This window comes from Vidua macroura (assembly GCF_024509145.1).
Source record: "Vidua macroura isolate BioBank_ID:100142 chromosome W unlocalized genomic scaffold, ASM2450914v1 whyW_random_scaffold_48, whole genome shotgun sequence".
NCBI classification, from domain to species: Eukaryota; Metazoa; Chordata; class Aves; order Passeriformes; family Viduidae; genus Vidua; species Vidua macroura.
This window is the reverse complement of record NW_026530536.1, coordinates 2,420,011-2,445,654: the sequence shown is the minus strand read 5'-3', so window position 1 is coordinate 2,445,654 and position 25,644 is coordinate 2,420,011. Positions and strand designations below refer to the sequence as shown.

Genomic DNA, 25,644 nt, shown 5'->3' with positions numbered 1-25,644 from the left:
CATAATGATAGGAAGGATTCTTATAGGAGCACTTTCAACCAGTGAAGATTATTCTCCTCATATTCCTTTTGAAATTACCTTATTCCAATTATTATTAAAAATAAATATCTTTTGTTAATCACTAAAATCAATATTTCTATAGTGTAAGGAGAGAGCAGAAAGAATAAAAATTCTGCTTGTGCACTGTTTTGTTATTTCAGAGACTAAATATTAAAAATGGGAAATGAAATTAAATGCAGTAGAAAACTAAAGAAAAAAAATAAAATACAAACTAGGACATAAATTGCATCCAACACAGATTTTATTTACCTTAAGCCATTTATCAACACACTTGGCATGAAACTCGTGGTTACAGGGCAAAACTCTAAGTAGCTGCCTTGCCTCAAAGTCACACATACACACAACACACCTAAAAAAAAGAGCAAATATCTATAAACTTTACTATTTAATAACAACAGGCAACTTATAAGGCGTGTCTGCAAATGTGTTTTTTAAAACCACTGGAGTATCTACAGCGATCAAACTTTCATGGGTATAGATCTCTTGCAGACCAGTGTAAAATGAGAATTTCTTTTGTTTTTTCACCATAGTTTCAAATCCCAAAGCAGACAAGGGAGTTCACTGGCTCAAGTAGTAAATAGATTGTATTACCATAATTCAAAATATTTGAGCTCATGACTGCTGATATAAACAGGCAGTGCAAACCCTATAGAATATTTCTTTCAGTTTTAACTTTAATTTTAGCTACATTAAAATAAAAAAAAAATCCCAGAAAATTGCTTTGAGTATTTCTCAAAGCCACAGTTGATCACACACATTTTTACTATGAAAGATTTCTCCTTAAATTACATCTATATTCCATTGTACATATTTTATAAACACATTTATTCCCCAGGGATATCATCAACTTAAGTTCTCTGTTTTTTTTTTTTCTTATTCTCTACTATGTTAAAAACAACACTGAAGATTGCTCTAAGTGGAACATCAGAGAAAAAAAAAAAACTCTTCAGTTCCATTTCAAATATTTGACAGCAGTGTATATAACTTTTACTGCCTCCAACCTGTATCTCATTTCTCCGTTATAGATTTTTCAAAGAGAATTTGTCTTAAAAATAAGAAAATATAACTGTTAACCTCAAAGACTTTCAAAAGCTCTTTCAGGAGCACTTTAAACTTTAGTAATTGGAAAATATTTCAATATAGGCCGAATTCCAAGTTATCTAGTATGCCAAAAATTTGTTTTGAATACTTTTTTAAAATACTGAATAAATAAATTTGGACATATAACTGAAGTGAGACTAGGTAGAATTTTAAAGTCAAGAAAAATTATATCTGACTTGAAAAATTGTTTAATAAAATTTATCTTTTTTATTTGAGTGCTTTTAGAGCACTTTTGTTACAGTATTTGACTAGTTTAGGCTGCAGTCTGAAAGAATAGGAACAGTCATGTGAAGTATGTAATTTTGAGATAGATGTACTTACAATGTCTGCTCTGATTGATGATTGCTTGGATTGAACCTGTAAGATGGAAGCTGTTCAATGTCTGTCTTTGTCAGTCCTCGATGTTTGGCTTCTCCTAGATGTTCTGCCAAATTCAACAGTGCCTACGAAACAAGGAATTTGGACTTTTTAACATTCACTGCCCCAACAAGCTCCAGCTCTACCAGAAGTGATTCCTTCTGCCACGTCACAGATGGCAAAACCCACCTCATCACAGAATCTTTTCAGTCAGAAGGGACCCACAAGAATCATCAAGACCAACTCTTAAGTGAATGGCCCATATGGGGATTCAACATGTGACCTTGGCATTATTAGCACCATGCTCAAACCAACCAAGCTAATCAAGGCATGTTTAGACTTGCTTCTCTCTACAACTGCAAGCACTATGGAAAGATGTCTTTCGAAGTTTGATCATTGACAAATTGTTCTGAATTGAATAAGATAGTCTCTTTGGGATTTCCAAATATCCATGACCTAACTGTTAATCACTTCTGTAACTGTATTCACAGCTTGATACGTGTTTTATTTTGGAAGTTAATTCCCTTTTCCCTGTCCCCCACACAGTTGTGTGAGTAACTAGAAGAAAATGTTGACAAACTTACCTTCTAGGAATATGCAATGAGCCTAGCTCTATGTGTCCAAGAGTTTAAAGGGACAACTTTTTACTCACATTCCACTTCTTGGGCTAACTGAATTGAGACATGGAGATTTTATGCTGAGCCTTTGGAAACAAAGACATGACATCAAACTGAATAGAGACATTTTCTGATAAAATTTTTTGCTCATACAGGTAGAACACTGTACCTAAGTGATCCTCATGTAAATAATTTCTGCTCCTGCATGAGGGGCTCCAGAAAAGCATCGGTATAAACTTGATAGAGAACTGAAGCACAGAAGTTAAGAGATTTGATGAAAGATGCAGAATACAGATTCTCAAATAGCCCAAAACCCAAAGCCCAAAATGCCAGCTACAATATGATGCTTCTTTTAACTAGCAAAATAAGCATTATAGGAGAGCCTGTCATTACACTGCAAATGCTATACAACAGCATAAATACATGTCTGAGCAGAATCAAGGCAAAACAGATACATGAGGAGGGGTAGGCAGCAGCTGAGGGCTGCTTAACAGAATCTGATGAGAATCCAACAGCCTGAGAAGCAGCAAGGACAAGAGCTGGGATTAGCCCTCAATTATCTAAGACTGACATTTTATTTCAAAATATGTGACTTGCTGTGCTCTCCTTATTGTCAAGAGAAAATATATATTAATAGATTCTTGCCAACAGCATGTTTACCTGAACTCATCCTACAATGTTAACACTAATCTGTAAAGATAGCAAGATAGAAACTAGTATGGAAAAATAATGTTTCTATATTCTGTTTTCATAAACATTACATTTATTTAATCCAATTTTTGTCTTTAAAAAGCAAAAACCATTTAAGTTCATATATTAATGTCTGTTCTTCATGAATTTGTACTTCACGCACCAACCTCATAGTTTTCGACCTCTCCATCTTCCACATCCAACTCAAAACTGAAAGCTGGTCTAACTGCAGGTGGCACAGGAAGCAATGATCTGCCAGAAGAACAAACAACAGTAAAACTCAAAATCTTCCTGAAGAAAAGCCTGCAAACATATGTCAGAGGTAGAGTTATGTTATTGATCTGTCTGAAATCAACGAATTCTAAGAATCAGTAAAAGGTTAAATTTGAAATTAAGAATTAAAATAATTAAGACTTAAATTGCATCACTTTTTGGTACTCGCTGTATTGAATTTTTAAATTGCATGTATATTACTATGAAATCTCATACTTACAGTAAGGTTCAGTGTTATTACAGAAATTAATCTCTTGATAGCCTGCATCACATAGTTAATATTAATATTGAACAGAGTTTCCAGATTTGAATTTGACTTATATATCAATGAAGATTAATAACCCAAATTCATTTAGCTCCCAATACAAAAGCATTCAAGCACTCAGAATAGAATAGGATAGTGTGGAATAGAATAGAGTATTTCAGTTGGAAGTGACCAACAGAGATCATCTAGTCTAACTGCCTGACCACTTCAGGACTGACCAAAAGTTAAAGCATATTATTAAGGGCATTGTCCAAATATCGTGTCCAAAACACTGACACACTTGGGGCATCAACCACCTCCCTGGGAAGCCTGTTTCACTGTTTGACCACCTTATCAGTAAAGAAACGCTTGCTAATGTCAAGTCTGAACCTCCCCTAACACAGCTTTGAACCATTCCCAAGCATCCTGTCACTGGATACCAGGGAGAAGTGACCAACATCTCCCTCCCCACTTCCCCTCCTCAGGAAGCTGAAGAGGTTGTCCCTCAGTCTCCTTTTCAATAATGCACATAACAAAGATAATTACAACATAGTACTGGGCCAACTTCCACACTGACAGCAGACCAAAATATGCATTCCCATATAACATGGATTTGGCCAGAGAAGAACCTCTGCAGATATAAAGGGAAGAGCATGTGATTTTTCTGGGGTTTTTCCTTTAGTTAAAAAAGCATTGCCATCTCAGAATAAGAATATGTGTCAAAGTTTAATGCACAACCATAGAAATAAAAAATCCTCAGCACTATAAATTAATCAGGAATGATTGTGACACATAAGCAATCTTGCCTGAGTAAACAGACAAGCAACTATAACATCAGAACAGGCTTTGTCAAAATGCACAATGCAAAATTTAAAAACTTCAATGAGTCATATATCCTGGTACTATTTTGATGCAAGTCGAATAGCAGAGTCAGAAATTATAGATGTTGTGGCAAAACAACAAATTACAAAGTTATATTATCTCCATCAATGACACCTTTAAAAAAAATCTTCATTTTCCAAGCATTTTGTATTAATTTCCAAAACAGAACATATAAAGAACAATAAATTCCCTGTCATACATCTGATCTACAGCAGATGGGATTTACTTTAAAAGGTTACTGATAATCCCTTAATGCTACTTCTACCATCCCTTCTCTTCCAGAAATGGTTAATCAGGTGCAGAAGTTCAAAAGCTGTAACAGATTATTGGAAGAAACCCTCTCAAACAACAACAACAACAAAAAAAAAAAACCAAAAAAAAACCAAAACACACACATACCCAGGAAGGCTCCTCTCAATATATTTCAGTAATTAAGAGTAAATTTATTTACCTGTGGGGTTTCTTTTGTTTGGTTTTTTTTTAAGGAATGTTAGATCTTTATCCTACATAAGTAGACTTTAGGATGTAACCATGGATATAACTCAATTGTTTTGCAAGAACAAAGTGCAGTCATTCTACACTGAATATCTTTAAGGAGATTTCAACAGAAAAAGAGGCATAGAAGATCCCCAAACTACATTATCATCAAACTGTTCAATTGTTTAAATAGACTGGAAAATTTTAAAATAGCTACAAGCTTTCTTATTCCTTGGGATTGTTTGAACTGTCTATAACCTGTGATAGAGCACAAACATAAAAAAAAATATTGAGGGGATCAACTAGCTTGCAGAGTTATTTAATAGTCTACAAGTACAATCTGCTTTGGACTTACAGTACATATGGTAATAGGCTGGGATGGTATGAGTGTGGTGGCATTGTTTGCTGTGATAGGTATCTACTGTGCCCTGTGAGTCGTCGAGGCATAAAAGGTGGGTAAAGCTGTAAAAAGGAAGAAAAAAGTCTTGTCTTATTTAATAATGAAATTAAGTGAAAAAATGAGTGTTGAAATACATTTTAAATAAGGCATTATCAAAAAAAAAAAAAAAAAGCCAGCCCTGTCCAAGCCAAAAAGTACCAGCCTTTTCAAAATGAATTATTTTTAACCAACAAATCTCATCAGTAATATACAATTATACTATCCTGAGGGAAATAAAAAGTAACAATGCTAACCAGAAACCCTTGTAAGTTAGTGTTGGGGTTTAGGAATTGTCTTCCCCAATTTAGTACTCCCACTAAAGAGATCATTAACTGCTCCCCTCCCCCCAAATGGGAGGCACAAAAGGCAGAGATCACTGATTGAGATAAGAACAATTTACTGGAAACAGCAATGGAATAAAAAAATTAACAGTAACAGCAACAATATTAATAACAAAATTATACAAAAAAGGGGGTGATTCACGCGCAAAAATGCTCACTGTGGACCCTGGGCGACAGTGAACAATGGCCGATGGGTTCCCTACCCTGCCATGCTTTGTTCCACTGGAAAGCCACACCCTTCTTCTCGGAAGCCAGAGAGTCCCCTGACAACTGATGTGAGGTGGTACAGAATAACTTTCTAGCCATGCTCACAGGGATTCAGGCTCTGCCTCCTCATGGCTACTGCAAAAATTAACTCTGTCCTGGACAGAACCAGGACAGCTAGCTAATAAGCATTTTGTATGGCTTTGTATATCATCTGGTTTGGACAGGCAGGACTTGAATTGGTGAACATGCTGCAAACCAAAAGACAAGGGCTTTCAACTTGGCGCAATGCGCCAGCTTGTGTAGTTGGTTGGGTAGGAATGAGAATTCATTCTAAACAACATATATACAGGAGTTCTTTCACTGGTATAAACCATTGTAGTGGTTTGGATTTGTTAATTTAAGAATTCCCTAATTTTAAGATTTTCTGGCCTATTGTACTAAAGAGTGTGGTAGGTTTTGGTGCTAGTCAATCACCAATACACTCACTTCCTGCTGTGAGATAGGATTAGGAAAAAGACAAAGCAGGCTCAAAACTTTAAAAGGGTATAAAGAAAATTTTATTAAAAGCAACTAAAAGAAAAAAAGTAAGAATCAAAACCAATCCTTCAGAACACTTCTCCCCCTACAACCTTTTCTTTCCCACTGACAATGTAAAGAAATAAAGCTTAAAATTCTAGTTAGTTTACCACCTCTAGAATAGTCTTTCTTCAGGTCACTTAGGGAGACAAGTCCCTCTTGTTAAAGTTATGGAGACTTCTCCACAAGAGGAAAAAATAGTTTTCTTGTGGTTCTCAATTTCATCATGAATAACAGCCACCCGGGGAACCCTGCCATCATGAAGTCTTTTCCATTTCTACAAGCCTTCCCACAGCTTGTTGATGGGCCATGTTGACTTATGGGGTATTGTTTTAAAGATGAGCTGTTTAAAGGTAAAATTTCTCATTATCTATTTCCAAAATTATCTTCATCCCTGGGAACAGAGATCTTCTGATCTTCTTCTTCCTCTCCTGGGGGCACAGGACTACTCTTTTTCTCTGTTCAAACTGCTCATGAGATCATAGCTACTTTAATATTTGCTTACTTTAGCATGGAGGCCTTTGCTTGATATAAATGTTAACACTTTTATCTCCCTATAGTTTCATGTGTTATAGGGAAAAAGAGTCTTTTTTCCATAGTTTATAAGAGGATTTTAGCCCTAAGATTAAGGCATCTTCTCCTCCCTCCCATCTGGGACTTAACTTCTTCCTCACTGACCTCGATGTTTTCATGTTGTTCCTTTACATGCTTGCATCTTGTTCCTTTCTTTCACTTGAGGGAGGATTGAAGTATTGAAAGTGCCGGGGCCCACCACCTCCTCGCCAACCAGAAAAGATAAAAAGATTTCCCTGGTTTCTTTCGTCTTTAACATATATCTTTCACAGAAGCATGTCCAGCTTCTCAGTAGTTTAACAGACTATCACTTATACAAAAAGCTTCTACATCACTTCCCTAAATTTTACTCCTATTCCAAACCACAACAGCCATGTTTTCATTCTTCCAAGTTTGAGCCCTTGGACTCTATGAAGTAAGTCTAACCCTAAAATCCAACCACCCTGACTTTCCACAGCTGCAACCACTAATGAAATTAAATTGCAAAAATGCCATTTTCAATAAAATGGTTATATAACTTAGAGCAAAGATCAAGACATTGAACTGAGCATGCATGAAGATGTAGCACAAAACCAATACTTACTACTCCAAATGAAATCTCTTGGTGTAAAGGATTGTGGGTTAAGAACTGGATAGAAGCTGAGGAAGTCAATGTTGGTGGATGAGGTGATGGAGGGTAGATAAAGCTTCCTATAGGAAGATGTTCTCCAAGCAGTTCTACTTCATTGTCTATCCTTTGAAGTGGCTAAAAGAAACATAGGGTTTACTGTATTAATAGAAAACCAGTTTTAATATTTATTTTTAATACCAAAAATCCAAAACTACAATTATATGTTTTGAGGAGTTGTGAAAATTTTATGGAGTTGTTGGAGTTGGTATTTGTGACAAGGTTTTGGAAGTGGAGGCAGGGGGCTGCAGGAGTAGCCTCTGTGGGAAGAGGTAAGGGCTCCCTTGTGCCAGACAACTGGTTCCAGTTGGCTCAGCAATGGACCCACCCACTGCAGGTCAAAGCTGAACCAATCAGCAGTGCTGATAGTGCCTCTGTGAAAAACTATTTAAGAAAGGGGGGAAAAAAAAGCTGGATGGTTAGTAGGAGGAAAGAAAAAAAGCATGAGAAATGGCAGAGGAAATACCAAGGTCAGAGGAGGAGAATGATGAGGTGCTCCATGGCACCAGAACAGATATTCCCTGAAGCTCATGGAGGACCCACTCTGGAACAGATTGATATTTCCAAAAGAAACCGTGGCCCATTGAGAACTCATGCCAAAGCAGATTTTCCTGATAGGACTGCAGCCCATGGATGAACCTACAATAGAGCAAAGTTTTGTGACAGATTGCAGCCCATGAAAAACCCATGCCAGAGCAGAGGAAAGGTGTGAAAAGAAAGGTGCAGCAGAGAATGACTGCTAAACAGTGACCATAACCCCCCACATCTCCTCCCTCTTTTGCCACTAGGGCAGAGACAAATCTAGAAAAGAACCACTATCAGTGGATGAGGATCGAGTCAGAGATTTATTACTTGAGAGAACTTGATCAATACACGTCCATGGGACCAGATGGGCTACATCCAAGAGTGCTGAGAGAACTGGCTAATGTCCTTTTAAGGTTGCTATAAACCTTAAAAGATCGTGGAGATAGGGGGAGATCTGTGACAACTAGAGAATGGTAAAAATTGCATTCATCATCAAAAAAGGAGAAATCTGGGAAACTACAGACCAGTCGACCTTACTTCAGTCCCATGGAAAATCATGGAGTAAGTCCTCCTGGAACATATTTCTGGGTATATGGAAGAGGGAATAGTCAGCATGGCTATACTGAGGGAAAATCAAGCAGATTTTCTAGTATGACAAGATGACTGGATCTGTGGATAAGGGGGAGGAGTGGATGTCATTCACCTCAACTTTAGTAAGGCTTTTGATACTATCTCTCACAATATTCTTGTAACCAAAGGTAGCAGGCTGACTGTTGGCCAAATGCCAGTGCACTCACGAAAATCATGTACTCATTTTCCTCTGCTATAATTGAGCAGAGGAGAAGAAAAAAATCAGTTAAAATAAAGCTCATGGGGTTGAGATAAGGATTAGGAGAAAAATACTTTAAGGGCAAGACAGGCTCAAAACTTTAAAAGGTATAAAGAAATCTTTATTAAAAGAATTAAAAGAAGAATGATAAGAACAAAAATAAATGCTTAGAACACCTCTCCTCACCCCAGCCCCTCTTTCCTTCCCACCAACAGTGTAATGAAGCGATACGCAGAATAAATAAATAGACTCAACAACCAGGGGTAGTTATGAAGTGGGTATGTATTGTCGGTGCCCGGCACAAGTGAGATAGCTCTCCAAAAACTTGTGCGCCGAGCCTCAGTCTGGCCCACACTTTTATTCACAAAGATGTTCCATATGAAATATATTGCACAACTTTTCCACGCATATTCAACCCCTGGCCCCGCCTGTCCTTGCCTCTCATGCTAAATAGGTCCACACCCTTCTGGGCATGCATGGTTTGCTGTGGTGGTTGAACGGGGGTCTCAGGGGTCTTCTGAGGCTGAAGATTTTAGTCTTCCTCATTACTGAACTTTTGAACTTTTCCTCTCTGCACATGCGCTTTTGGTCCTTCAGTACTTATCTGTGAACATCTGTCAATCTTGATAGGCTTAGAGACAGAGGGGCTTCTTTATCTGGGTTCTTTGCATCCCTGGGTATTGTTCTTTTATGCAAGAAGCTTCAGAAATTTGCATTTTCTCATGCCTTTTGAACCATGGCAGAGGTTTCTTAAGTAAAAGGTTAAAATTCAACACATAACCCTATAAGCTAAAATAGAAATGCTTAATTCATTTTGTTAACTTAAGTGAACTCCAAAAATGTCTATTTCAGTAAATAGACAAAACCTGGGATTTTTCCAGTCAGTTTATCACTTCTAAAAAGAATCTTTCTTCAGTTCACTTAGGGAAAGGAGTCTCTGTGAACTTTTCACTGTGGGTTTAATTTTCACAAAAAGCAGCCCGCCCAGAATCTGCAATCATGAAGTCCCTCCTACACTTTGCAGTCTTCCCACAACTGTTTTTGTGGGCCATTTCAGCTTATAGGGTACAGTTTATAAGGATGAGCTGTTCTAATATAAAAGCTAAGGGTCCTCTTCTTCTGTCTCTGAAAGCAAAAGTTCTCTGTCTCTCTACTCAAGTCAGATCACAGCTTTTCAACATCTACATTTGCCAGTTCTCATGGGCTGTGGGTGAAGACTACATCCCCCCATACGCTTTAGAAATTACAGGGAAACTGTTGTATTATAGTCCTCATCATGGCTTGCAGAAGAATCTCAGCTCTGAAGCCCGGAGCACCTTCTCTTCCTCCTCCTTCTCCACTGACCTTGGTGTTGCCATGTTTTTTGCCTCATGTGTCTTCACTTTTCCATTTTTCTCTGATTCGGGAGAGAATTGGTACCTGTAGGTTCATCTGTTCTCAAGCTCTATTAATTGAAAAGATTTTGTAGAGTTCTCCAGCGCTGAAAAGGTTAATCTCATCCAGGCTTTGCATTGGGGAATTGCCTCTCGCTGTTGGTGTTGGTCACGTGATCCCTGCCAGGCACTGACCGTGAGGGCCTCTCCCGGTGCCGATCTCAGCTGCATAGTTGCTCACGGCACCGGGATGGCTTTATCAGCGGCAGGATCTTGGCTGCCGCGCAGATGCCCAGCGGCTCCCCCCGCCCCGGCCCTGCTGGGAAGGGGGGCCAGGCCAGGCTGGCCCTCCACTCTCTTGTAGAGAGCAGGAAGTAAGAACTTTCAGCGGGCTTTTTTTGTTCTTAAATGTGATTCATAGAGGCATGTCCAGCTTTTCTAATTGGATTAACAGTGTGCCCATCTTCAGAGATAGCCAGCTATTGGTCTTGCCAGGCATGGAGGAAGTTGTTAGTGCTCCTCACAGAAAAAAATCACTTCCATGGCTGACGTTTTTCCTCCTCACCATAATAAATTTAATGCAAAACCAGCACACCAAGTTTGGATGTTACAGTCTGGAAGTGTGGACAATTAGATGGATAAAAAAATGTTTGGATTGTTATAAATGGAATGCTCCAATTTATTAATGAAAGGAAATTTATTAAATAGTCCAAATATAAATTTAGAGAATAACAACGAAAAGCCACTATCAAAAAGGTCAGTGCCGAGCCCAGGATCATCACTGGGTGAGACACAGGTTCTACCACTGCAGCAGAGGTTCCCCTATGCTTCACACTGACTGTCCTGTCCGAGCAATTTTTATACGGTTTTTCTTGCCTGGGGCAAAAGTCCCTTTCTTCTTTTCTGGGCTGTACCCATTCATGTGGAGTTCTTTCACTGTGGCAAGTGGAACAAAACCCGTCCGGAGAGTAATGATCACCCGTGATCGTGTTCCCAGAGTTTGGTATTCAGATGTATCTTCCTGATGGTTCTGGTTATCTCAATCTCGGGTACTTATCGCGTGTTCATCGTCTGGGCGTTCCTCGGACCACCTTGACGGATGATCCATCTCTGGGCTGGCCACGTCTATTAGCTTGCAAATGAAGCCCTCCCTCTTTTGTCCAGGTGGCTTCGACGCAGTGTTGCAATCCCCATCGCTGGCTTGTGCATTTTATATTTTAGTTTTCCTTAGAAACTTTTATAAGAATATTTTAATTTGCACGAATTATCACATACATACATGACAGGATGATCAGGCTTAGATCATGGTGGTTAATGGGTTATACCTCTACCAAGATGCTGGTTACAAGTGGGATACCACAGGGACCCATCCTCTTCAACATTATTGTTATGTGTATATGGCATAATTTGTGCATATAAAATGTTATACATATAGATTATATACTGGTGAGAAACATTCTTATAAAAGATTTTTAAGCGCACAAGTCAGTGTCAGGGATTGCATCACAGTCTCGAAACCACCATGGACAAGAGGAGGGAGAACCTCATTTGCAAACGAATGAACGTAGCCAGCCCGGAGATGGGTCATTCTCCAAGGTGATCCAAGGAACGCCTGGACGATGAATACATGATAAATATCTAAGATTGGGATAGACGATGAATACGTGATAAATATCTAAGATTGAGATAGCCGGAGCGATCAGGAGCCATCAGAGAGATACATCTCAATACCAGATTCCGGGAACTCAATCATGGATGTACATCACTCCCTGGACATGGTTTTGTTCAGTTCCTCGCAGAGAAAGAACTCCACATGAATATGTGAAATTCTGAAAGGAAGAAAAGGGACTCTGCCTCGGGCAAAATAAACTGTATCAAAACCACTTGGATGGGACGGTTGGTGTGAACATAGGGGACCCTATGCTGTAGCGGTCAGACCTGTGTCTCACCCAGCGCCGATACCCAGGCTCGGCACTGACATTTTTGATTGGATTGTGGCTATCTCAGACCGAATTTTGGTCGCATAATAAAAATCTATTTTTTATTAAATATTAAATATGGCTCGATTAATTTTTACTTATAAAAATTATCAGTCACTTGGAAGAGACAGAGCACTTGCTCATGGAGTCTACAGCTGATCTCAAATTGCAGGGAACAGTTAATACACTGGAAGGTAAAGCTGCCATACAGCAGGATGTGAACAGGCTGGAGAAATGGGCCAGTAGGAACCTAGTGATATTCAACAGGGACACATGCTAAGTCCTGCACCTGAGAAAGAAGAACCCCTGGCAGCAATTCAGGCTGGGGAAGCAGCTCTGTTCAAAAGGCCCGGGGGTCCTTGGTATACAGCAAGCTGAACAGGACACAGCAGTGTGCCCTGGCAGCACAAAAGGCTAACAGTATCTTAGGCTGTATTAACAAACAGTAGCACAGCTAGTAGATTGAGCAGTGATTTTCCACCTTCTACTCAACACTTGTTAGCCCTCATATAAAATACTACATCCTGTTTTGGCACTCAAAAAAAAAAAAAAAAAAAAAAAAAATTGTTATAGATACATATTATAATATTGGCTTTTCGCAAATATTAAAATGGATTTATATGTGTAGTGTTAAAGTAACTTTGTTATAAAGATATAGTTTTTTATTTCTGTTGTTAATTAAGCTTAGTGAAATAGCTGATATAAGTATGCTTGTGTTAAAATGCCTGCTTGGATGGGATAACATCCAATGAACATAGGATAAGGACATCTGCTACAGATATGCCAACTATCAGCACTCACTGTCTGAAGACAGTGTGGGCCGGGGCCCAAAAACTGGAGATAATAAGAATGGACTAAAACCACAACCAAGGAATACGCATGCTCTAAAAAAGCGGACCCAAGGAGAAGCCATGCTAAATAATTATTGAAACATGCAAACTAGTTTGGGCAAAATGTTTACTATGCATAAGGGTCTACGAATATGCAACAGGCTGATGTAAGGGAAAAGGTATTTAAGGGGTATCCCTAAAGATAACAGTGTGGTCTTGGCTGAATGCCAAGATGCACCTGGCTGTAATAAACTTTGCTCTATGGTCTTTGTCGCCTATTGTCTTTTATTAAACTTTTTAAATTTTCACAGGAGAGTGAACATGTTTTTCACAATTGTTAAAGTAAAACAAGCTCAAAGGAAGGCCACTGAGATGGTCAGGAGACTGGAGCATTTGTCTTATTAGAAGAGCTTGAGGGAACTGAGCTTTTTCTGCCAGAAGAAAAGGCTTGGGGGAGCAGGGACGGAAATCTAAGTGGCCTTCCAATACCTGCAGAGATTTGATCCATAAGATGAACCCAAGCTCTTTCTTTACAACGCTGCACGGTAGAAGGACAAGAGACAATGGGCAAAAGAGGTTTCAGCTAAATACAAATAGAAGCTTTTTCACCATGAGAACAGTCAAGCACTGGAAGAGGAGTCTAGATAATTTGTGCAGTCTCCATCTTTGGAGGTTTTCAAGACCCAACTGGGAAAAGCCCTGAGCACCCTCACCTGGCCTCATAGCTGATTCTGTTTTAAACAGAAATTTGAACTAGAGACTTCCTGAGGTGTCTTCACATCTGAATTATCCTGTGATCCTATGATCCCTTTCATCAGATTGCATATATAAGGCAGCAACTGACTTCCTTAATAGAGGCATGTTCTCAAAGTGAAGAAAATAGTTCTACTTCAACACCATAAGAAATTATTGAAGGTACAGTGATATATGAAAAATAAAGAAGTTTCTTACAAAAAGAACTATGAGGCAAAAATCTTCATTATAAACACCATGATTTATACTTATAAATAATCTATTGCCTTATTTAGGCTAAATACATTATCTTGAAGCTATACTTATGTTATTAGGAAAGATCAATCCAAATCTCAGCTCATATTGGTCTCATTTTTCAGGAAAACCTTTATTATTTCACTAAATCATCCTTCTTTTCCCAGTACTGAATTCCATATTCTTCAAAACAGTCAGATATGATAGTCATCTTGTGGAAGCAAAGGAAAAAGAAAATTGTTTCCCCATTCTGGTGAATAAACTTTAAATAGTCAGCATATTTAAGGAAATAATTTTTCTAGTAAGACTTGACAGCAAAAAAAACCAAGCTATCAAACAGAGCTAAAAGTTAACAAGGGAGCCTATTTCTGAAGCTAAATTAGCAATCTAAGTTAAGAAAGAAGCTCCAACATTTTCTGGGGGAAAACATCCTTATTATCAGAGACAACTATGTGGAACTGTTCCCCCATGACTAAAATGAAATTATTACTGTAGTGATAAAACCTGATATTTAACACAGCAGTATTTGTTACTGCTAAAAACAGTCTGAGCAGTATTTGTCAGTAATGCGTAAATGACGTATTTCTGTATTAATGAAATATTGGTGGACTTCTGTGGATATTCTCAGCTCAGTCAGAGAGAAAGAGAAAGGTTTTCTAACCAGGCAAGAGCCTGGGAAACAGTTGGGAAAGAATGTAAATAATTCTCTAATCTATCTTGTTATTCACATTGTTTATAGATATGCTCTGCCACTGTGCGTCATTCACTGCACACCAATGGTGTGACATGTTTTTACTCTAAGACAAATGAAATTAGTCTTCTCGATGTTCTGTATATATAGAGCGGTATATTTGAAATAAATCAGAGCTCATTTTCTTTGCCTTCTGATCTGGAGTTCTCTGTTCCCGTCCTGCTCGACAGCGACATCTGGTGACCCCTCGTGGAATTGCAGCATCGGCCGAAGCCCCGAACCACAGCGTCTTGCGGGGGGGCTTTGCTGCGCAGCTCCACGCCAGTAGCCTGGAGGCTCTGGCCGGACACCTTTGGCCTCCTGAGAGAGGTAACGCTGAAACCGTGGGCCTTCCGGAGAAGGCTTGGTCCTGTCTGGACCGCGGGTCGGCTCTTAGAAGCCGAGAACTGAGTGGGACGGTTTTCCCTGAACTAGTGGACTGTCTGTCTCTTGAAGTGGACGTCTGCTAAGGGAGGGTTTCCTAACAATGGGGAACCAGCCATCTACGGCTGAACGGGTGGTCTTGGCCGCTTGGCAAGGCTGCGCCCCACAATTGGGTATCCAGGTCTCGGATGATGACTTCATCAGGCTCCTGGTGTTATGAACAGTTTCCAGGTGTTCCCCAGAGACACGGGCAGGGCTTTCCTAGTTCCCATAGCAACACTAAAAGAAAACAACTAACTCTAGCTAAGTACCGATATTGAAATGCTAATTAGCTAATTGCTCTGTTTGTTTTCTCTAAACTACCTGGCCTCCCACCCCTCCACGCTGCCATTCTGGGACTAACATGCAAATAAAAACCCCTTAGGATCATGGGAGTATTTTTAGGAGATAAAAATGAATATAAATCAAAAACTGAACACAATAGAGGAGTCTAGATAAATGCCCTAGCTGAAGAAGAGGGAAACACATCCCCTGACTGGCTTTTAACCGTCGCCATCACCTAAGAGAGAACAGACCATATTAGGCTCTGAGAAGCAGGGAGATAGAGACAGAGAGCCCTGGTGCTGCCACCATGGAAGGAGCGGGGACAGCTGTTGTTCTGGACTTCAGCAACAGACTCTGCACACCACGCCTCCTCATCCTTGGGCCACCGGTGTGCCACGGAAGGAGAAAGGACAGCTGCTGCTGAGGACTCCAGTGACCGACTCTGCACGCCGCCTTCCTTCCGGCAACCTGGGAAAGCTACAACCGCGGGGGTGAGCTCTGCGTCGAGCCCCCTGCCCAGCTGATCTTTTTAATAAAGAGCTGAACATTAATAAAGGCATTAGCCCTGTTCATTTCAATTTGGGGGCTCGTCCGGGATAGCCATGCCTGAAGAGGACCCCCGGACAGCTGGACAGCTCAACCATCTGCTTCGAGGGACCCTCGGGAGTTGCTGGCTACCTTCGGACCCTAGGATCCGCGTGAGACGAGCAATGCAGAGGAGCATCGGATGGGTAAGAAAAACCGGGAGACGAGCGAATGAGTGAGTGAGTGAGACGGGGGCCGGCAGCTCGGACCCCCGAAGTGAGAGGGACCCGCTAGTACCGCGTTTCCGGACTCCTGCGAAGGGGCCGGCCGGGAACGGGGGGAAGCGAGTGGAATAGAGGAGCGACTGAGGCGTCTCCTTAGAAGTAAAGCAGGCCCTCCTCCGAGCGTGTGGAGGTGCCCTATGGGCAAAGTAAGTCCCTGGCAATCAGGGCAAGGGGAATATCCCCAGCAGGGCACGTGGGATGTGGAGGTCCTAGAGGACATGTCCCCGGCGCCGGCAGGATGGGATAGGACGGCAGGTGGGATGTCCCTGGCAGGTAGGGCAGGGTGTCCTAGCAGGCAGGAGCGACATGTACCTGGCAGGTAGAGGGCATGTACCTGGCAGACAGAAAGCATGTCCCCGACAGGCAAAAGGCATGTCCCTGCCAGGCAGGACAGGACAACAGGGCAGGTGGGATGTCCAAGCAGGCAGGAGCGTCATGTCCCCACCGGGCAGAGGGCATGTCCCCGCCAGGCAGGAGAGGATAACAGGGCATGTAGGGCGGGATGTCCTAGCAAGCAGGAGCAGCAAGTCCCGCCAGGCAGAGGGCATGTCCCCAGCAGGCAGGACAGGATAACAGGGCAGGTAGGATGTCCATGGCAGGCATGGATGGAGGTCCCCGTCAGAGCAGATAGGGGAATGGCCCTGGAAGGCAGGGCAGGATGTCCCCGTCAGAGCAGGCAATAACCCAAGTAAGCAGAAAGGCAGGAAGGCAAGGAAGCTAAGTCTAGTAGGAGAGTAAGGCAAGGGGGCTTGGCCGGAGTTCGAGTGTAAGGCTCGGCAGGACGTTCGACCTTACCTCGGCAGGGAGACCAAGCTTCCCAAGCCTAGTAGGAGAGTCAGGCAAGGGGGCTTGGCCGGAGTTCGAGTGTAAGGCTCAGCAGGACGTTCGACCTTACCTCGGCAGGGAGACCAAGCTTCCCAAGCCTAGTAGGAGAGTCAGGCAAGGGGGCTTGGCCGGAGTTCGAGTGTAAGGCTCGGCAGGACGTTCGACCTTACCTCGGCAGGGAGACCAAGCTTCCCAAGCCTAGTAGGAGAGTCAGGCAAGGGGGCTTGGCCGGAGTTCGAGTGTAAGGCTCGGCAGGACGTTCGACCTTACCTCGGCAGGGAGACCAAGCTTCCCAAGCCTAGTAGGGTCAGGCAAGGGGGCTTGGCCGGAGATCGAGTGTAAGGCTCGGCAGGACGTTCGACCTTACCTCGGCAGGGAGACCAAGCTTCCCAAGCCTAGTAGGGTCAGGCAAGGGGGCTTGGCCGGAGTTCGAGTGTAAGGCTCGGCAGGACGTTCGACCTTACCTCGGCAGGGAGACCAAGCTTCCCAAGCCTAGTAGGGTCAGGCAAGGGGGCTTGGCCGGAGTTCGAGTGTAAGGCTCGGCAGGACGTTCGACCTTACCTCGGCAGGGAGACCAAGCTTCCCAAGCCTAGTAGGGTCAGGCAAGGGGCCTTGGCCGGCGTTCAAGTGTAAGGCTCAGCAGGACGTTCGACCTTACCTCGGCAGGGAGACCAAGCTTCCCAAGCCTAGTAGGGTCAGGCAAGGGGGCTTGGCCGGAGTTCGAGTGTAAGGCTCGGCAGGACGTTCGACCTTACCTCGGCAGGGAGACCAAGCTTCCCAAGCCTAGTAGGGTCAGGCAAGGGGGCTTGGCCGGAGTTCGAGTGTAAGGCTCGGCAGGACGTTCGACCTTACCTCGGCAGGGAGACCAAGCTTCCCAAGCCTAGTAGGGTCAGGCAAGGGGGCTTGGCCGGAGTTCGAGTGTAAGGCTCGGCAGGACGTTCGACCTTACCTCGGCAGGGAGACCAAGCTTCCCAAGCCTTGTAAGAAGGTTAGGCAAAAGGCCAAGTAAGAGTTTGGGCAGGACTTAGCAGGGGTACAAGGCTAGAAAGTCCATCAAGGAGTTCAAAACTTAGGCCAAAGAGAAAAAGAATAGAAGACAATAGATAAGAGTATGACTAGTGATTGTCCTGGCCAAGAGACAATGTAAAGTGCCACGAGGGAAATTTAGTTAAAAGAGATTAAGTTTAGTCAAGTGATTCAAAATACGAAGTTGGGAGGGGTCAGATGCGCTTTAGCTGCCTGTCAGTATATTCCATTTTAGATAGAAGCACCATTTAGGTATATATATTTTTTTTTTTTTTGAGGCCTGAAAATGGGAAGAGGTTAAAGTAAAAGAGCAAATCCTTCCAAAGCAAAGAGAATTCCCCCTAACAGCCCCTTGGGGCAACTCTTAGACTAATGGGATTCTCGGGAGATCATGAAGGATCTAGACAAGAGTAAGATGATACTTTACAGTATAGGAAGTATGGCCGAAGTTAGAATTACGGGGAGAGTGGCCGTGGTATGGAACCCAAGATCAGTGGATGTGTAATCAGAAGAGAGGGCCTTGATATAGAACAACTATCTCATGCAGCTTGCTGGCTGGAGAATTCTATAAATAATGAGACTGTGAGAATATGCAAGTTACAAAGAAATAGAGAGGAAGACAAAGGGAATAGAGAGGGGGAGACTAGAAAAATAAAGGAATGGGACCCCCTCGATTGCCCGTCCCCTTCTGCTCCTGTTACTTCCCCAACAGTTTCCCCAGTTGGTCCTTCAGCCCCTCCTATTAAGTCCCTGATTCCTTTCCCCCATTTTCCCAGCTCTGTTTCATCATCCCTTCCCTTAGTTTCCTCAACCATCTCCCCAACTCCCTCTTCCCCTTCTCCAGCTGGAGTTTCCTTGCCTCCTCCCACTTGGGAGCTGAGGCCACCTTTGCCCAGGGTTGGTTCATCACCTGGCATGCCCCCTGGCCTCCAGTGTCTCTCTCCACTACTATTTCCCTGCTTGGTGCCTTAGAAAAAAGGGCCGTATTGTAGCACCCGATCCAAAGCACCAAGGGTGGAGGGGCTCTTTCCCCTTAGAGGGGTTCCTATGGGTAGAGCAGCTGGGGGAGTTAGGTTTGTGGATGCACCTTTGGCAGCTTCTGATGTCTGGGGATTTGGGAAAGAGCTAAGAAATTTAGTGGAAGACCCCGTTGGAATATCTAGCCAGTTGGACCAGTTTCTAGGGCTGAGTATTTGTACCTGGGGAGACCTGAGCTATTCTAAGCATTCTGTTCTTTCTGAGAAAGGTCCAGATGATCTGAGCAGCAGGGGTGAAGATATGGGAAAGAGAGGGTGGATTGGGGCCCCCAGGGAACCAGGGGATGCCCTTGGTGGACCCCAACTGGAGTCCCAGCCAACAAGAAGGTAGGCAAAGCATGAGAGACTATAGGTCCCTCATGATAAGAGGGATCAAAGAGTATCCCTAGGGGAAGCAACACGAAATTGGCCTTTGATGGTACTCAGGAGAAGGATGAGACCCCGGCAATTTGGCTTAACCAACTAAAACGAAATTTCCAGTTATATTCAAATATAGACCCAGATAGCCCAGAGGGTCAAGTCCTCTTAAAGGTCTAGTTTGCCACCAAATCCTGACCCGATATTAGACAAAAACCAGAAAAGATAGAGGACTGGCAAGCAAAGAACATCAATGAGTTGCTCAAAGAAGCCCTAAGAATGTATTTAAGTGGGAAAGTAATCACAGCAGCAGCAGCAGCTATCCTGATAAAAGAAGCCCAAAATTTGATCCTGCAAGGGAAAATTAAAGTACAAACATATAATAGTGATCGTAGATCACCTCACTCACTGGGTGGAGGCTTTCCCAACCAAAAAGGAAACTGCAGGAAGTTGCAAGAATAATCTTAGAAAACATCATACCACGATATGGGCTAGTCAATAACATTGACTTGGACCAAGGTCCACATTTTGTCGCTCAAACTTTACATCAAGTAACAAAAGCCCTGGGGATAAGGTGGAGGTTGCACACCCCATGGCATCCTCAAAGCTCTAGAAGGGTGGAAAGGATGAATAGAACTCTTAAAAATGTGTTAACTAAATTAATTGAAGAAACAAAGATGAATTGGCTCAGGTGTTTACCTCTCGCTCTCTTGCGCATCAGAACCAGACCTTGGTCTGACACAGGGGTCTCTCCCTATGAAATAATGTTTGGACTCCCTTTTTTTTTAATCACCCCTTTCAGTACAGCAGATTATCTGGAAGGGGAGGCAGCAACTCAGAAATATTTAGAGGTCATAGGAAAATCCCTAGAAGGCCTCCGAAAGAAGGGGTATCTCTCCCAAACTTCCCCTCTGGACGCCAATGCGCACATCAGTCTTGGGAATTGGGTGTTGATAAAGTCCTGGTACACTACCACTCCATTAACCCCCCAATTCGAAGGACCTTTCCAGGTACTACTCACCACACACACTGCGGTACGGACCCAAGAAAAACGCTGGACCCACGTCACCAGAGTTAAAGGACCAGTGCCACCCCCAGACGCCAGACCAGACCCAACAGTGTCACCCGCCTCCTCTTGTGCATGGACAGTAATTAAGAAACCAGAGGACTTAAAATTAACTTTAAAGAAGACTTGCTAGAGGCTGATATACAGTAAGGTGTTAATAACTGTTTCTGAGTTAAAGTACCATAGAAAAGGTTTAAGTACTTGGTAATTGTTTAATAAGACTATGTGTCCTTTAGCCAAAGGAGTTACCTAAAAAAAAAAACCAAAAAAAACAAAAAAAAAAAAAAAAAAAAAAAACAACAAAACAAAAAAAACCACCTTGGTTTCTAAAGAACACTAGAATTACCCTCAGGCCTGAGTAAAAGCATACAAATGCCAAAAGAAGTTAGCCCTCAAAAGCCAAAGACTGTAAGTTGATGCGGGCTTAAGCCCGATCAAAGAAGTAGAGGAGGGATTTGTTATGAACAGTTTCCAGGTGTTCCCCAGAGACACGGGCAGGGCTTTCCTAGTTCCCATAGCAACACTAAAAGAAAACAACTAACTCTAGCTAAGTACCGATATTGAAATGCTAATTAGCTAATTGCTCTGTTTGTTTTCTCTAAACTACCTGGCCTCCCACCCCTCCACGCTGCCATTCTGGGACTAACATGCAAATAAAAACCCCTTAGGATCATGGGAGTATTTTTAGGAGATAAAAATGAATATAAATCAAAAACTGAACACAATAGAGGAGTCTAGATAAATGCCCTAGCTGAAGAAGAGGGAAACACATCCCCTGACTGGCTTTTAACCGTTGCCATCACCTAAGAGAGAACAGACCATATTAGGCTCTGAGAAGCAGGGAGATAGAGACAGAGAGCCCTGGTGCTGCCACCATGGAAGGAGCGGGGACAGCTGTTGTTCTGGACTTCAGCAACAGACTCTGCACACCACGCCTCCTCATCCTCGGGCCACCGGTGTGCCACAAGGAAAGGAGAAAGGACAGCTGCTGCTCGGGACTCCAGTGACCGACTCTGCACGCCGCCTTCCTTCCGGCAACCTGGGAAAGCTACAACCGCGGGGGTGAGCTCTGCGTCGAGCCCCCTGCCCAGCTGATCTTTTTAATAAAGAGCTGAACATTAATAAAGGCATTAGCCCTGTTCATTTCACTGGGTTGGGCTCGGGACCATGGATTCCCTGCAGACCTTAGTTTCGCCTTTGATCGTAAGGTCTGGAATAAGCTGGGCCGGTGCCTCCTGAAGCAAGTGAGGAAGAGGGACGGCACAGCATCTGCTCTGTTTGCAGTCTGGGGATGCATCTATATGGCCTTGCCTCGTAAGACCCCGAGGAGCAGTGACTCCGAATGGGAGTTGTCGGGAAATGAGGATGCCGCTTCGGTATGCAGCGGTGTCTCGGGAATCAGTGGGCGACAGGCGGGCAGGGCGGTGCCCAGGCCCGCCACGGCGCAGAGTGGGTCTGCGAGAGACGCTGGGATGCCCCGCGGACTTTACATGTCGCCGGGAACTCCTGCTAAGCCCGAGTATTCCCGTCCCTGTCACTATGTTCAGCCGAGATATTCTTTGCTGACAGATCGGCCACTGATTGCGCGGCACGCCGTGCCGCCACAGTCCGCGGCTCCGCAGCCCCCCCGCTTCCAGAGCGCATTCGCGGGGGGGCCGGCGCTGCCCGCAGTCCACGGCGCGGTGGGGGCTGGAGCCCCCCCGACTCCTTCGCTGATGGAGCCTGCGCAGATGTACCGGTCCCACCCTCTAGTACTGCCGGGACCGGCAATGGAGCCTCTGATCCATCCCCGCGGCACGCCCCCCACCGCACGCGGGGGCCTCGGCTTTGCCAACGGGACAGGAGCAATTGCCTCCCGGTCCGCCTCCCTGGGCACCGAGCGGACCGACAGATTTGATATCCTTTGAGATACCAGCGCCGGCCATGGCGCCACACCTGCCGGCAGCGGGGTTCGACGCCCCGCCTGCCGCTCCACCCACCGCTCCGCCTGGAGCGAGCCCGCCGCGACTGCCAGCGCCACTCTTGAGAGAGCCGCCGCCGTGGCCCCCCACCCCGGGACGGATATCGTCGCCGACCCCGGGACCGCCAGCGCCGAAAGACGCTGCCGAAGCCGCGCCGCCCGCTCCGCTTGGGCTGCCGGCGTGCCACGCCGCGGGGGAAACTGCACCCCCCGCGCCGCTCGCTGCGGGCGGGGAGCGCCCGCAGGGCACAGCGGCTCCCATCGCCGCGCTTCCTGAAGCCGACTCAACAGCGACTTCGCTCTGTGATTCACCGCCGCCGGCAGAAGCAGGCAGCCTTGTGCTGGACAACACATCCAGTCTGTTTGTTTCAGAGCCTGCATCCAGCCCACCACTCCCTCCGCTTCCCCCAGACTGCCCCAAGCTCTGTCCCACTGAGGCAGAGGCAGCGGGAGCGAACACCGGCTTGGTCCGCAGCAGCGCCACTGCTGCTGCTACCGTGGCTGGGGATGGGGGTGGAGCCGTGATTCAGTCCATTGTATCCCGCGGCAGGACGGACACACTGAGAGCGAGGAGCAACCTCTTGTACTGGGCAGGCATGAGTGGTGCCAAGAGCCCCAAAACCAGGGTGGAATTTTATATTCCCGGGAAAACCTCCCCTGCCCGCGCCCCGCGCGTCCTGCTCCTGTTCGCAGAGCGGGAGAAGCAGGGTCCCGTGAAGCTGTGGCTTGATCCATGGCCAGGTGGGGTGGGGGGAGGGCGAAAAGCTGGAGGAATTGCCGGGATTCTTGCAGCCTGGTGGAGGCGTGCACCGAAATATAAAGTTAGAATAGGTCGTCCATCTGTGGGTGGCCATGGAGTGTCCCAGGGACCCCAGATTCAGGGTCCCCAAGTGATACCTATGAGAAGCTGGGGGGAGGGACCGAGCCGCGTGGATCTTGGCTCGGCAGAGAGCCTGGGCTCTCCGTGCCCCCGGCCAGGTTTGGGACGCTTGGCCCGGCCCCCTGGACCGGGTCCTCCGCCTCGGCGAGCACCGCAGGGTCCTAGAGCCCGCAGGTGCTGCTGGTTTTTAAAAGAAAAAAAAAAAAAAAAAAAGGGGGAAAGAGCTAACAGCTCAAAGTACTGGAAAGCCACAACAGCCTCGGCCCAAGTGATTGAGTTAAGGGCTGTGGCCATGGCATTTCAGAGATTTCATGGCATTTCATATGTCAGTCAAGTGGTTCATTGAGGATATGACTGCATGGGCCAAAAGCCTTGCATGATTCTTCTATCAAGTGCACACACCTTGCAAAAGCAATTTGATGAATGCCAACCAAGGCTTGACCTGCTGCACCTTACTGGCTGGGATAAATCTCAGAGGCCTAAGGGCATTGCAGCTGTGGCAAACAGATGTTACTCATCTTGCCAAATTCCGAATTTGGCTGATTTGGGTATGTGCACATGTTTGTTAATACCTTCTTTTCTGTCATGTGGGCATCTGCTCACACTGGGAAATGGATTTTGACAAGTTGGACTGCCAGTCCTTTGGCAGACTGACAATGAGTTGTTACTATCTTAGAGGTGGTAACTGATTTCTTGAAATTTATACTAAGAGTTTGGAATCTCTTCGACTGTTCTGAGTCAATATCCAAATTGAGGTTTTGATTGATTGGAGTTGATAAGGCTCTTGAGCTGTGTTTGTTCTCTTTCCTGCAAGGGCCCTGCAGGAGAGCACAAACACCGCCTTTTCTTTTTTCTTTTTCTTTCTTTAAACAAAAAGGGGGAAATGTGGATATTCTCAGCTCAGTCAGAGAGAAAGAGAAAGGTTTTCTAACCAGGCAAGAGCCTGGGAAACAGTTGGGAAAGAATGTAAATAATTCTCTAATCTATCTTGTTATTCACATTGTTTATAGATATGCTCTGCCACTGTGCGTCATTCACTGCACACCAATGGTGTGACATGTTTTTACTCTAAGACAAATGAAATTAGTCTTCTCGATGTTCTCTATATATAGAGCGGTATATTTGAAATAAATCAGAGCTCATTTTCTTTGCCTTCTGATCTGGAGTTCTCTGTTCCCGTCCTGCTCGACAGTGACAGACTTCCAAAGAAACAAATGTGCCTGGAAGAAGATTAGTAAGCAGATACTACTAACATCTGCCAGAAGATTAATAAGTAGAAATTGCAAAATCTATTTTTTTTCCTTTGTGTTCAAAATAGCATCTTCTCTCATATTTGCATAAGCCCTATTATGAAGGCATTAACTTTTCACACAAGTTTGTTTAAGTGAAACGAGTCAATAATTTCCATAAACAGGGAGAAAAGAGATTCCAGTAGGCCGTAGAAGGTTTATATAATACTTTTCACACTAGTGTTCGGGGGGATACTCACTTTAAATAAACTGTGAATTCATGTGGTACAAGCATGCAATAGAAATAATGCTTTGTGCTTTCTGGTCGCTCTACAAAGTTTTTTTTTTTCTCTGAGACCACTGCTGCACTATGCTTAGGTCTATATTCTCTTTTACTTTCTGGAAGAACATCACCTGCAGAAGCAATACATAAAGCAAACTTCTGTCAGGCTGACAGGAGTACAGGTCTCCAAGAAAAAAGAGTGGGCAACAGCTGAGGAAATCTTAAAAGAATCAAAAATTAATTTCAAACAGTACTTTTTTTTTTCTTCAGACTTAGTCTTGCTCAGGTAGCACTACTACAAAACCCTATTACTTACTCTAAATAAGATCCATTTATTCTCTCAACCTGAATGTTATTAGAAAGACAAGAGTATTATTTGCTGATCAACACCCAAATATTTTAGAAGAGGGGATAATAAGAATTACTTACTGAAGGTGGCTGCTATGCTTGGAAGGGAACAAATTGCCCTGGAGTTGGCAGGTGAGACGGGTGATGTGGAGAAAGGTGAGGAGGATGCAAAAGGAATGGGTCATCAGAAATCAGAGGTGGGAACGCTGCATATGGTACTGGTAGATGTTGGACTGAGCATGCCTGAAGCATCTGAAAGAAAATGAAAAATTTTATATCTAGAGTGAAAGGAATTTTTTAAAAGAAAGCAGTCCACTTATCCTTAGCTTACAAACACAACCCACACAATAATTAATTCA

General features: G+C 43.9%; 1 protein-coding gene across 1 annotated transcript in view; it reads right to left on the bottom strand.

Moving 5' to 3' along the window:
• The window catches only part of LOC128822752 (E3 ubiquitin-protein ligase RNF38-like), a 53,616-nt gene that overhangs the window by 9,204 nt on the left and 18,768 nt on the right, over window positions 1-25,644 (bottom strand). Inside the window, 6 exon segments of the mRNA XM_054004560.1 lie at window positions 310-409; window positions 1,483-1,604; window positions 2,993-3,077; window positions 5,057-5,163; window positions 7,421-7,582; window positions 25,367-25,537. Of these exon segments, the coding sequence (XP_053860535.1) occupies window positions 310-409; window positions 1,483-1,604; window positions 2,993-3,077; window positions 5,057-5,163; window positions 7,421-7,582; window positions 25,367-25,537 (747 nt within the window).